Source organism: Hibiscus syriacus, unplaced genomic scaffold, assembly GCF_006381635.1.
Source record: "Hibiscus syriacus cultivar Baekdansim isolate YM2019G1 unplaced genomic scaffold, ASM638163v2 tig00112285_pilon, whole genome shotgun sequence".
In the NCBI taxonomy this organism is placed as follows: Eukaryota; Viridiplantae; Streptophyta; class Magnoliopsida; order Malvales; family Malvaceae; genus Hibiscus; species Hibiscus syriacus.
The window spans coordinates 1,288,208-1,303,504 of NW_024063293.1; the positions used below are offsets into that span (position 1 = coordinate 1,288,208).

Consider the following 15,297-nt stretch of genomic DNA (forward strand, 5'->3'; position numbering starts at 1 on the left):
TCATTTTCTCTTCCATTTTCTTCTCTCGTTTCCTTCTCATTAATAAACCAAGGTGAGATTTCAAGCTAGATTGAAGAAACTATGTAATTTTCTTATTCTCTATTCTCTTGGCATCAATTAGAGCATTAACTTCTAGTTTTGGTTAAGTTTTTATAAATGGGTTTATAGAAATCCAGTGTTTTAAGTTATTTTAGGATAATGTTTCAGTTGTAAGGAGTGCATCTAAGCTTTATCCAACACCTAGTTAAGTAAGTAATCCATTTTTATACCTTGATTAGTTAAAGAGGTTGAAGAGAGAGTTCAAGCCAAGGGAAAAGGAAGAGTGAATCCCTAGTTGATTCAAGAAGTGTTCTAGCATCCGAAGAATCCAGGTAACACACTATTAGCTTTTCCATACCAATTGTAGGATCATTAGAAAAAAGTTTAACTTGAAAGTTGAGTATGAGCATATTTATTAGCCTTACATGGTAGATCTTATTTTTTATGTTTTTAGTATATTTCTAAGCCTTATTTGTAACACCCCCAACCCGTACCCGACCCGGATACGAGTATGAGATGTCACATTACCTTTTTAAAGCATTATTCTTAACAAAATAACAAAACATTTGAATTATATTAAGAAAATATGATAATCTACATATATATATATATATATATATAGGTTTATACAAGGTTCACAAAAATACTCAGAGCATACACAACTTAACCTTCTATTACATGCCGACACTGATTTACATAACAAAATGACATACTATTAAGTTGCTTTTGATCTGATAGTTGCAGGAGTAGTATTGTCCAGCTGCTTAACCTCGATCGTCTACTTTATCGAATCCTACGTGTGCAACACTCACACGCTAAGTCATCAACTTAGTGAGGCAATATAATAATAACCATAAAATATAAAGAAATTGCCAAAATTAGATGGGTTGCAATGATAATATGAATGTAATCAATGCAATAACCATAACCATATTCTTACACATAGACTTATCAAATTTCACATTCATAAGTTCACATTATTAAGTTCATTAGCCCATGATACCATACTGAGAACCTAAGGTATGTGAGTATTGTGAGGTTGTGCACTATGTTGTCACCACATCTCGTATAATTGCACCGAAGTGACACATAGAATTGCACCGAAGTGCCGCGTAGAATTGCACCGTAGTGCCATATAATAATGTCCATAAGGACCACATATCATTCCTTAAGAATCATATACATATACTAGGGATCAAGTGTGTGTCTCACAAGACTTCACACATGTTCCAAAGAATATATATATATCCCGAAGGACCGCGTAGACCCTCTACCCTTGGCATGCCAACTATACCTATAGTTCTCATCTACATAACATGGGCTTTCACAATTCATATAATTTGTATCACGTAGACATAATATTTTCATACCTTTATCACATAGACATATCATTTCCTGCATATTCATGTCACATAATGCATATGGTATAAACTCATATCATGTTTCATAATATGGAATGTAATCATGTATCAAAATATTGAATCTAGACTTATCATAAGTCTAGAACTGATTATAATACTATATTCATGCTATGCATATACACTCACCTAGATTTCTTTGTCTTTCCCTCGATCGATCCTACTTGTCGATTGTTCCAGAACTCGATTAGGCTCAATATCTACATAAGCATAATTTTCAAGATGATTATCAGATGACTAAGTCTTGAAATTAACCTCTAATAGCCTAAACAATTTAAGGAATTGATAGTTTTTTTATGGGGGAATCGGTTCCCCCCTGTGGTGGTATCGATTCCCCTCTAGCATTCTGGAAATTCATATTCGTTTGAGGGGGAATCGATTCCCCTTGAATGGGTACCGATTCCCCTAGCCCAAAAATCCCATTTTGAGCTCGAAAATCACCTTATTTCAGCTCAAACCTTCTTATTTTACTCCCTTTAATATTCCTAACTTTAATACACATACTTAAACTCATTTATACTCCATAATCACTTCTTTAAACTCCAAATCTAGTCATTCCTATGTAATTGCAAAAATTATACTAGTTTTGCAACATGTTCAAATTCCTATTCTAACACTTCCTATCCCTTAATTAACTTGATGACAAGTCAAATCTTACTTCCAATTCTTATTATGAACTCTAATCCAAGATTTCACTTTTCTACTTCCTTTCTTTAATTCTTCATATTATTCTCATCTTGAGGTTTTAAAACAAATTAAACTTCCTTTAAGCTTAACTATTGCCTAATGGTCATAAATCAACCATAAATTCATCAAGAAATTCACTAACAAGAGATCTTACCTTAAGCTTGGGTCTCACGTATGAAGAAGAAGAAAGAAGAAGAGAACTCTGGAAGCTTGTTTTGATTTCCTATACTTCCATGTGGTTAATATAATATTAACCCCAAATAATTATATTGCTATAAAAAGACCATTTTGTCCTTCTAATCCTCATTCTTTATAATTTAATCCTACACAAAATAACTCAAATAAGTCATTGAACTTTTCCATCATTCTACTTTAATCACCAAATTCTGAAACTTTACAATTTAATCACTAACTCGGTATGGAGGATGTTACAAATCTCCCCCTTAAGAAAATTCATCCTCGAATTTTTAATAAGAAAAGATATGGGGATATTGATTCCTCATATCCTCCTCACGCTCCCATGTTGCTTCCTCTACTTTGTGATTCTTCCATAAAACTTTAACCAATGGGATAGTATTGTTCCTCAATTGCTTAACCTCATGAGCTAAAATTTGAATCAGTTCTTCCTCATAATTCAAATTCGGTTGTACCTCGATCTCTTATGGGGTTACGATATGGGAGGGATCCGATCGATATCTCCGAAGCATTGAGACATAGAATACATTGTGAATCTTTTCCATTTCTGGTGGTAAAGTCAATTGATATGCTACTGGTCCCACTCTTTTTACAATCTCATATGATCCAATAAACCGAGGACTTAACTTAACTTTCCTTTCCGACCAAACCTCAACACATTCTTCCATGGAGATACCTTTAAAAACACTTTATCCCCAACTTCAAATTCAATCTCCTTTCTTTTAAGGTCAGAATAGGACTTTTGCCGATCAAATGTCACTTTTAAGTTATGTTGAATTTCCTGAACTTTCTCTTTCACATCTTGAATCAAATCTGGACCAAGAACACTTCGATCTTTGAGCTCATACCAGTTTAATGGCATACGACATTTCCTCCCATATAACGCCTCATAAGGTGCCATATTGATACTAGACTGGTAACTATTGTTATAAGCGAACTCTGTCAGTGATAAATATTTCTACCACGATCCTTTAAACTCAATGACACATGCTTGTAACATATCTTCCAATATTTGAATAGTTCTTTCTGATTGTCCGTCTGTTTGGGGATGAAAGGCAGCACTAAAGTTTAAGCGAGTCCTCAACGCTCCATGCAAGGATTTCCAGAATCTTGAAGTTAATCTCGATTAGAAACTATAGAAACAGGCACCCCAAGCAGTCTAATAATTTCTCTAATATACAGTTCCACATATTTTTCTATAGAGAAATCTGTTCTGACAGGAAGGAAATGTGCTGACTTGGTCAATCGATCAACAATTACCCAAATTGAGTCTATTTTGTTTGGAGTCAGGGGTAACCCCGAAACAAAATCCATCATTACATTTTCCCACTTCCACTGTGGAATGGAAAGTGGTTGCAATAATCCAGACGGAACTTGATGTTCGGCTTTGACTTGCTGACATGTTAGCACTTGGACACAAATTCAGTAATGCTTCGCTTCATCCCTGGCCACCAATACCGATCTTTTAAATCCATATACATCTTGGTTACACCCGGGTGCATTGTCAATGGATTGCAATGAGCCTCTGCCAATAAATCTTTCTTCAGCTCTTCATCGTCTGGTATCACAATTCTTTCTTTATAATACAATTTCCCATCAAACTTCACCTCAAAATCCTTAATCTCTTTATTCTTTACTTGCTCTATTTTTTTCAAACATATTTCATCTTGGCTTTGCAATTCTCCTATTCGATCCAACCATGCTGGTTTAAGTTTTAACTCTGCACATAGACCACCATCTCCAGTTAAAGATAATCCTCCATCCATAGCTCGTATGGCTACAAACGTTTTCCTTCTCAAGACCACGTTAGCCTTTCCAGGATGATAGTCAATTATCACATCATAATCTTTTAAGAACTCTACCCATCTACGTTTCCTCAAATTCAACTCTTTTTGAGTCATCAGATACTTCAGGCTCTTATGATCCGTATATAAGTAACAACGCTCCCCATAAAGATAATGACGCCAAATCTTGAGAGCGAATACTACAACAGCCATTTCTAAATCATGAGTGGGGTAATTCTTTTCATGTGGTTTCAACTGTCTCGATGCATACGCTACCACTTTCCCTTCTTACATTAATACACAACCCAAACCATTATGAGATACGTCACTGAATACTACAAAATTCTTGCCAGATTCCGGTTGAACCAAAATAGGAGCTTCTGTCAAAATTTTCTTTAAAGCTTCAAAGCTATCTTGACATTCAGGAGTTCAAACAAACGGTACGTTCTTTCTCATCAACTTCGTTAAGGGTAGCACTATCATCGAAAATTCTTAACGAATCTTCGATAATAACCGGCAAGTCCAAGGAAACTCCGAACTTCAGATACATTCTTTGGAACTTCTCATTCTATTATAGCTTTTATCTTTTGAGGGTCCACCCGAATCCCATTAACAGAGATCACATGCCCTAAGAAAATTACTTCCCTTAGCAGAATTCACATTTGGACAGTTTGGCATAAAGCTTCTTATCTCTAAGAATTTGCAAAACTGTTTGTAAATGTGCGCTATGCTCTTCCATGGACTTCGAGTAAACCAGTATGTCATCAATAAAGACAACAACAAACTGGTCCAAATAGAGCTGAAAAATCCTGTTCATGAGATTCATGAAAGCAGCAGGTGCATTCGTTACTCCGAATGGCATTACGATGAATTCATAATGACCATATCTCATTCTGAAAGTCGTCTTTGGAATGTCCTTCTCCTGAATCTTTACTTGGTGAAAACCCGAACGTAGATCGATCTTCGAAAATACCGAAGCTCCTTTTAACTGATCAAACAAATCATCAATGCGCGGGAAGGGATACTTATTTTTTATTGTCACCTTATTAAGCTGTCGATAATCAATGCAGAGACGCATTGACCCATCTTTCTTCTTAACAAATAACACCGTAGCTCCCCAAGGAGACACACTTGGTCGAATAAATTCCTTCTCTAACAGCTCTTGCAATTGATTCTTTAACTCTTGTAATTCTTTCGGAGCCATCCGATAAGGTGTCATTGCAATTGGACCGGTTCCCGGCATTACTTCAATTTGAAATTCTACCTCTCTATCTGGAGGTAATCCTGGCAACTCAGCAGAGAAAACATCAGAGAATTCCCAAACTATTGGAATCTCATTTAATCCTTTCTCTTTAGTTCTGGCATCTATCACATTAACAAGAAAACCTTGTCATCATTGCAACAGTAGCTTCTTGGCAGACATCACTGATATTACATTTGCAAAAAGATTAAGCCTTTCACTGATCACACTTATTTCTGTTCCTCCTGGACTCTTCAGGGTACCTTTTTCAATCTACAATTAACATCTCCATAGTAACGGAATAACCAATCCATTCCCAAAATTACTTCAAACTCGTCAAAGGGTAATTCCATCAGATTAGCAGGGAATTCAATTCCCTGAATCTTTATGGGACACCCCTTACAGACTTTGTTCACCCGAGCACTATGGCCTAAAGGATTAGTTACTATAATCTCATTACTCGTAGCATCTAAGGGGATCCTCAATTCCTTTACTAACTTACTTATAATGTAAGAATAATTAGAACCCGGATCAATCAGTACCAATACTAATTTATCATACAGCTGAAAAGTACCTGCTATAATATCAGGTTCATCCCGATCTTCACTTGTCTTCAAACTGTATACCCGAGCGGTTGAGCAAACTTCATGTTGCGCAGAGGATTCAGACTGGTTCCTTCCTATGCCTCTTCCTCATCCTCTCTGCGAGGCAGAGCCAACTCTCTCAGATGTTGCAGGCTCACCAAATAAAGTATTAATACAAATAAAGTGTTGATGAATTTTAAGATTTTATATTCAATTTCAAAAAAAATATTCGATCCAATTAATCGAATATCACATATATTACTCAAAGTTTTCAAATGTCAATTTTACTCCTTACTTAAATGAAAAATTGTGTTTCAATCTTAAAAAAGTTTTGGAACAATTTTTACAAAGTATTTCGAACAATAATCAAGAAAAAATGAGTTTTAATTAGGGAGGTACCGATACCCCTCAAACTTTGAATGAAAAAAGGGTACGGATACCCCATAGGGTACCGATACCCCTATGTAAAGAGGTACCGATACATATCCCAAAGGTATCGATACCCATTATGTTGATTTTGGCTCCGAGAAAAACAGAATGCCAAATGGGTACCGATACCCCTAAGAGGTACTGATACCCTTGGTCTTATAACGGTCGAAATATTTGAATTTTATACATGATGTATCGATACCCTTTGAAGGTGTACCGATACCCCTACACTCCCAACAGCTTTTTGAAGTTGAAAAACATACAACAACGACTCTATTGACTTCACCAAGGCTCCCAACGGATAGAACTCATCCAAGGTGTATTTAAACAAGTTCTTGAAGTCATTGATGATGAAGAATTATCAAGAAAAGCTAGAGAAACAAGAGAGAAAACATCAAAAATCAAGTTTGAGCATTTCAAGCCAAATTCCTTTCAATATTCATTTTTCTTTCAAGAACACACTTTGTGCTTAATTGTATTTTTCTTTGAGTGTTATTTCCTTGTTCTAGAATTGTGCAAACAATCTACCTTGTGAGGTTTTTCTGTAAAGTTTGCAAAATTTGTACATTTCTCTTTGGGAGAGAGTGTTCTCAAGAATTTGTGGTATAATTCTTGAGGGAGTTGTAAGGTTACTCTTTGTCCTCAAAAGAAAGACAAATTAGTGAATTTATGTAAAATCCTTAGTGTGGATAGCTAAAGTAGTGGACCTAGAATTTGATTGAGAAAGTCGAACCACTCTAAATTGCTGTGCAAATCCTTTCAATTTTCTGTCAAAGCTTCCACCAAAATTTTTAATTGCCAATTCACCCCCTCTTGGCCGATTCATCCATTCGATTAACTCAACAACTCCCGTCAACTATTAACGACAGGTGGCTTGATTGACAACAATCAAATAGTTAAGTGGTATGGTTGATAAAATTGAAAGATCGATGGTAAAAATAACATGACTAAATAGTTAAGTGGTCAATTATATAGTTTACCCTATTTTTTAATAGTTATATGTATAATTATTTTTAATTAAATTTTATATTTTATAGTATGCGAAAAAGCATAAGAAACCCTTGAACTTTTGAAAAAAATTAATGTGGCCCTCCAACTCAAAAAAAAAACCCCAATGTGACCATTTGACCAACATTTCTCGTCATTTATCATTACAGTGCATATATGGTGGTTCATGATGTTGATATGATGACTCAGAGTGTTGAAGTGGGGGCCCAATATGGCTGATGACATGGCGAAGGACATGATAGATGGGCCAAATTGATTTTTTGTTTTTTTTCTAGAAAAAATTATTATTTTTTAAGTTCAATTGCTTATTTAATTTTTTAAAAAATAAAAATGTTTACATTTTAAAATATAAAAAATACAAAAAAAATAAAAAAACTAAAAATAAAAATTAAATTATTAAAAAATAAATAAATATTTTAAAATACTAAAACTAATATTAAAAAATTAAAAAAAACTAAATTTATATCATAAACTATAAAATGATAACTTATAAATTATTAAATTTTTAAAGAGATATATTATACATAATATATACATGAAACATATATGATCAACACTTATATAAAATATTTTTATTGGTTTAGTCGAGATTTACAAATTATGTATTTAAATATGATTAAAAAATATTTTTTGTATCAATACACATATTTAATCATACTTCAAAAAAAATCTAAGGACTATTCATAAACCCTTGCACATCGTCTAATAAGTTAGTATATAAAGTGTCGCTTAAAAATTATCTGAAATATGATTAGATTTGTGTATTGATGCGAGTAACTTACAATGTTTCCTAGTTATAATTAAATACAAAAATAATAAGTCTCGACTAGTCACGCAAAATTCTTTGTATAAGTGTTGATATATGAAAATATGTTAGATGTATGTATTATGCATAATATATATTTTTAAAAATACTTTGATTTTTAAATAATTTTTTTTATCATTTTATAACTTATGATATTTTTTAAAAATTTTAAATAATATTTTTTAGTATTTTTAAAATATATTTTTAATTTTTAGTAATTTAATATTAATTTTTAGTATTTTTATTTTTAATTTTTTTAATATTTAAATATTTCATATTTTAAATTTTAAAAATATTTTAAAAAAATAAGTAGCCTCTTAACTCTTTTTAAAAAATCAATTTTTTCATCAAACAAGACCAAAAATCTAATTTAACTCATTTATCATATTATACACCACATCATTAGTCATAGTGGAACATCATATCAACACTATAAACCACCACGTTAGCACTGTGAACCACCACATTTGCATTGTAACACTCAACGACTGAAAACGTTAGTCATAAGGTCACATAGGGTATGTTTTCTGAGTTGGGGTCACATGGGTTAAAAAAAATTCGAGGACCACATTAATTTTTCCAAAAAATACAAGGGCTTCTTATGCTTTTTTCCCTTTATAGTATGAACCACTAGATCTGAATATAATGATAAAATATATTACTCAAATAATAAAATTATAAATAATACTAATAATAGAAAAACATACATGTTCATGATTAATTGAAAACATCTAAGTTTGATATAACTCGTGTTAAAGAGTGTAACCAAGTAGGAATCACGATGAATGATGAAGAACAAATAATTTTGGAGAAGAATAAAGATTAAATTGATAAAATTTTAAATATAAATGATTAAATTATTTTAAATTAGTTTTATATTGATAGAATATATAATAGGACTAAATTCATATCAAGTCACTTAACTATTATGTTTAATATTTAACAGTCCACTGGCATATTTGTAACACTATTAAATTAAATGATTAAATCATAATGTTAAAAAAAATGATTCATTTGTAATTTGATTAATAGTTGAGTGACTTAAAATATAGCTTACGGAAGCAATTTAAAACATTTAACAAATATTCACATGGCCCCTTTTTAAAAAAGGATAAAAAAAATACTATGTAACATACTCTCAATAGAAACGATATATTAGAAATATTCCTGATTCATGCATAGCTGCATATATACAAATTCCAGGAAATTGAAGTAATTTGCTTTAGGACAACACTTTTGGGTACCCAAAATTAGGTCTTAATAAACATGAAACAAAAAGCAATAACAGTAGGGGTCTTATTGTCATTCCACTTCATCCTCCAAGACAATGATTCGATCTTTGAAAAAGTTGAAGCGAACTAACATTCTTCAAAGTTTCAAACTTTATTTGGAACAAAGAATTTCCTAAACCAATCCGAAAATAGAAATGCCAAACATTTTCTATATAAAATCTGAACATAAACCCGACAATCCAGTAAGCTGCCCTAACTTTCCTCTTCTGTTCCAGGAAGCAGAGTCATTCAAAAAACACGATCGTAGCTTGCAGGATTTCAATAATGGAAGAGTAAAGTTTTTTTTTCTTAATTAAAAGTTTTGGATTGATTGTTTTAACGTCTCCCACATTGAAAAATTCCGTTTGTTTATCAGATCTGAGCAATACCCAAAGGACTATCACACCGGCAACCTCAGGAGACTGCCTTCATCTTCTTCATCGACGACAAGCGTTCACGTCATCGCCTTGGATGGTCTCGTCAACGTGAATTCTCTCTTCACCATCGCCGTCTTCGTGGGCCTTTCTTTGACCACTCCGGACCAGCACAGTCTCGAGAATCGAGCTCCCTGCGACGCCGGCATTGGCGTGGCGAAAAAGCTCTTGGTATTCGAGGTCGTCTCCTTCAGCTTCTTCCTTTTCTCCTCCCTGGTGGCGCAGGGCTTGAAGCTCGCCATCAATTTGTTGAACAGCAAAGACGTGGATGAAGCTTTCAGGGCCCACATTAACCTCAAGGTTCTGAGGTTCGGGATGATGGGGTCCGCCGTGGGATCCGTCATGGGGTGCTTGTTTTTGATGCTGTCGATGGTGAACGTGATCGAGATACGGCTGGGGATGTTGTCTTGCGGCAGTAAGTCCGCCATCCATGCGGTGGGGGCTTTGGTCATCCTGGTTTCTTCCGCTCTCTTGGTTTACATTTCCACTGCGGTTTATGCTTTCTTGCATTGAATTCTAACCAACTTCAGCTTTGGTAAACAAATATTGTAAATCAAAATCGTGGGTTGCTTATGTTTTGTCGGCCTAAATTGAGATTTCTAAGTACCCAATATACATTTAATTTCAATGATGATAGTTTGTTGTTGCTTCCTAATGATTTGACCAACTTTACCATTACAATCTGGTATTTCTATACTATATAAGATGGCTGTAGAAGCTTACTTGAAATTCCCAGGGACTTGTTTATATTCAAAACCCGTAATTATTTTATAAACTCTTGGGTATTAGAATGAAAGTCTTGTTTGAGGTTGATTAATTGATGAACTCTTAGCTTTGCAGTTGCTGCCTTGTGAATTGTAGTCTATATCACTGTGGTAAGGATTGTGAATAAGGTTGAGCAAAACACGACGCAAAACAAAATATTTTGTAGGGTGAAATCAGTGAAGGGTGATTTTGGCCTTGTGGGTTTAAGAAAAATAGAAAATGATATATCTTGTAAGGAATGCTTTCCTTGCCTTATCAACTACTCCACTTGCAACTTGCAAATTGTAATGTCTTCCTTACTGTATATATGTGTGTGTAAATGTTGACATATCCAAGTGACCCAAATTTTGGATGATATGTGACTGAAAAAGTGAGAAAAAGTTTTTACAACGATTTTCATGTTGGAGATTTATTAAAATAAAAAAAGCCACTTGTTATTTCAATCAAAATTTAAAATTCCATTGAAATCCTATGTCTGACGTGGTCAAAAGATGTTGATCACTCAAACTCATTGCATGAGTTCAAACCAAAACATTTCGTCCATTTGTGATAATTTGCTATACGTAATGTAAGGTTGAGATCTTTGTAGCTTTTGTTTGAAATTGCTCTTTGCAAATTCAGATGCATGTTGTAAAAGTTGGATTGGAAATTAAATGATATATCACGTATGCAAATTCAAAATGATAAATTTAAGTTTTTAATTTAAGTAATGTTTTTTATAAACGTGGCATATGTTAATTAACATATTTTGAACGGTCGTTATCACGCAGGCACTTAAATGATAACGTTGGTAAAGTTTTTAATTTAAATAAATTTTTTTTTTACAAACGTGGCATATGTTAGCATATGTTAATTAACATATGCCACGTTTATAAAAAAAATAAAATTTATTTAAATTAAAAGCTTAAATTTATTTTTTTTAATTAAAAGCTTTTGTTTGTAAATTAACATATCACGTATGCAAATTCAAATGATATATCACGTACGCACTTAAATACTATATTTTGAACGGTCGTTATCACGTAGGCACTTAAATGATAAACGTGGCATATGTTAATTAACATATATTTAAATTGCCTACGTGATAACGACCGTTCAAAATATGTTAATTAACATATGCCACGTTTGTAAAAAAAATAAAATTTATTTAAATTAAAAACTTAATTTTTTTAACTTATACTTTTAAATCTCAAAACTTTAAAAAATTTAATTCCAATCCCCTCTACTCACACCAACTGTTATTGTAACGGGTTATCTAGGTCACCACTACTATAGTCGTCGATCACCCACACACCTATCATCGATCACCCTTGACTGATCGTCATCCCAATTCCTTAACTTTTTTAAAATCTTCCGTATTAAGTAAAAATACAAGAAAACTTGTTTACACTTGATGCCTGTTTTACACTTTATATAAGTTGAACGTTTAAAATTCCCTAAAGAAATAACTTCTGAATCACCTTGGTTTTCACATGTTAATATCTTAATCTCCATGACCATGTGCTATATATTGAGTAGTGATAGTTTCTTCTCCTCTCACCATTGATCTATTTATTCTACACAACTGTAAAACTTCAATCCACATTTTCTCTGGATAACAACAATCAGAGGAAACGCAATCTCTCATCTAATAAATCATACCACATAATGCATTTATCATCAACATTCAAATCTTTGCTAAATATGTTGTTTTTTCTTGGTGGTTCCTTGACGTCGGTAACCCTGCATTTTCACTGAATATTAGAGATTTTAGAGAATTTAAGGAATTGAGGTGATGGTCGGTCAGGATGACAGATGGTGAGTTTGTAAGTGATTGGTAACTGTGGCGATGACTTAGATACTGACAACAGTTCTATATATCTTCTAAAAAACGTAAGTGACAAAACAAGTTTTTACTCTCTGTGTCAAGAAAGAGTATCGTTCCGAAAATTAATAAAAAAGATGTTAATTTAAAAATAATTTTAATTATGATATTTAAGTATCAATATCTTGAGGGTAAATTACAAATTTACTTACTGAACTATACTCTCTCTCTCTCTCTCCTATGTTACTCATTGTATTTTTTATTTTTTTATTTTACTCAATGAACTTTATACATTGAGTTTTTTGTCACTTTACCATTAAATAATTAATTGTGTTACGACGTGAAAACTTATACCGAAATGACATAATTTTGAACCTCTAAAAACTTAATCAAAAGGATGTCATTTTAGTTTAAATAAAAAATTTTTATTTCTTTTCTTTATTTTATCTCTTTTCTTTGTTGCTTCTTTGTTTCTCCTCCTTCCATTTCTCTTCATTTTCTCTCTTGTAAAAGTTGAGGAGAAACATGTAATGGATTAGACTGATGCCAGATCTGACGAAGAAGAAGGAAACGACATGCAAGAAAATCATATAGAGGTGAAAATTCAACATAAAAAATCGAAGCATTGTTAACATTGAGTAACTCATCATATTGATACATATTATCAAGTCAGATCGCTCTTTCTTCCCGCCCATTATTTTTTTAACCTCAACAAACCATCAAAATCTGACCAATTTTCTACGTTTCCGCCATTTGAGTGTAGATTTTCATCAAACGTCTCTTATTGTTGTTATTTTACATCTTTTATGATAAAAAAATCTTCCTTTTCTTAATTTAAAAATATAATAAAAAATAAATATATTATTATGTAGAGAGAATAGTTAGTGAAATGATAAGATTTGTCTCTCTTCCGTGTAAGTGTAGATGGAAGAAAATACCAAATACTGTATCTAATTAAGGAAGCAAAAGAGTGAAAATTAATTTTGGTATTTTTCTCTTTCGTTTTAGTATTTTCATTTTGGATTTTAGAGAGATCACGCACACAATTCATTGCGAATTTTTGGTTCTTGGAACATGTTTATAAGATTTTTATTGGAGTTGCTTGTGGACTTTCATAACCGTTTGATTAATTTGCTGACTCCTTTAAACAGTAGGATTTATGAGTTTAGGGTTTGATATATAATTTTGGATGTAAATTTAAATTCATAATTTCTAAAAATTAATTTTTATTTTATTAAATATAAATATGATGCGACATCTTATGCGGTTGAATTTTAATATTAAAATAAGCTATGTTATAACACTGTTATAAAATTAACAGTGGAGTGAAAAAACCTGGATGTATAAAATTTAGAGAGTGAGATCTTTTAATTTTAATGTAATTGATTATATGGAAAATAAATTATAATTTCTAGAAAGTATTTTCTGGTGTTTGGATAATATTATGTAATTCATTTTCCTCTTTTCGATAATATTTAGTGAAAATATTTTATGAAATTTGTTTCATTGTATTTTTTAGATTTATTTTTGGTTGAATTATTTTTATTACTATAAAATTACTTTTATAAAATTTTGAATATATTATAATATTTTATTTTTATAAGTACATCAAATTAAAATTTAACATTATTCGTTTTTATAAATATAGATAATATGAAAAACCTATTTCAATAGTATTATAAATACATTATTTTGAATTTCTTCAAATTAAAAGCTTGACCCTATTTCAATTGTATTATAAATACATTATAGAAACATTTATTTGAAGTATTTGTCACAGACAGTCTTTAAGTCTACATTTTCTGGAAGAACAAAACAATAACATTTCTAAGGGAATGGTCCTCTAAAATAAATGGTGATTTACAAGAAAACTTAAAGCGAATCAGTATATAAAAAATTACACATGATGAATTAGAGTGACGAGATAGGTGATTTCCATCAAGGTAAAATATTACAAAGATAGAAGACATACACCATAGACCGTAACTAAAAGTTTATCGAAACCTGTTAGATTTTTCACATCTCAGAATTCAAGAAGTTGTCTTCTCTTGAAAAATATTTTTTCTCATTATTAGAAAATATTCTTTTGCTCCCTTAATTTTTATAGTGATAGTCGAAGGCAAGGAAAGTTCGTGATCTCTATTGTTGTGCTACTGTGACTAATCATCAAGTTGTTGTATCCTGGGAAACAGACGACCAAAAGATCTCAGGCACCAATGAGTGGCCGAAAATATGTCTTAAGGAAATTGTGTAGCAGCATACCTCAACTGATTCTAAATTCTAATAACAAGATCAAATACAATAAGAGTATTTTATTTCCTTTTATAATTATGTTTTATTTTAAAGTATTTAATTTCTTCTTTTTAATTTTTCTTAGGTTTCAATTTAGTCTCGGATTGTTACTTCGGTCAACAATCTTAAGACATATTCTTATCTTATACCTTTCTTGATCCGAGATAATTCAAAATTGTGGGAAAACTGAGTAAACAAATTTGTTTCGGGATTTATCCTACAGTCTTAACAAGTTTACTAGAATCTAAAATGGACAAATATGTATAACAGAAATTGTCGTGAAAGTAACTACAATTACTGATTTTGTTTTATAATTTTGAATAAGTCCGATAACAAATTTGAAAATAAACGAGAATTAATTTTTTGTTTATTGGAAACTTTGATTTCATATTTGAAATCAATTGAGATTTTAATTCTGTCGCGTAGCAGAATTATTAGATTTCTATTAATAGAAATCGTGGGAAGTAACAACTCTGTTACTGGTTTGTTTTAGAATTTTAGTTCATGACTAAATTTTGTTGATTGAAAAAATCAAAATCTAA

The 15,297-nt window shown here is 31.8% G+C and overlaps 1 protein-coding gene across 1 annotated transcript; it reads left to right on the forward strand.

Annotated features, from left to right (window-relative positions):
- The first annotated feature begins 9,563 nt into the window (after positions 1–9,563).
- Positions 9,564–10,547, forward strand: LOC120177239. Its single transcript, XM_039183460.1, has 2 exons — positions 9,564–9,753; positions 9,837–10,547. Exons 1-2 carry the CDS (start codon positions 9,746–9,748, stop codon positions 10,405–10,407), a joined length of 579 nt encoding a protein of 192 aa, XP_039039391.1. The 5' UTR covers positions 9,564–9,745; the 3' UTR covers positions 10,408–10,547.
- Positions 10,548–15,297: the final 4,750 nt, after the last annotated feature.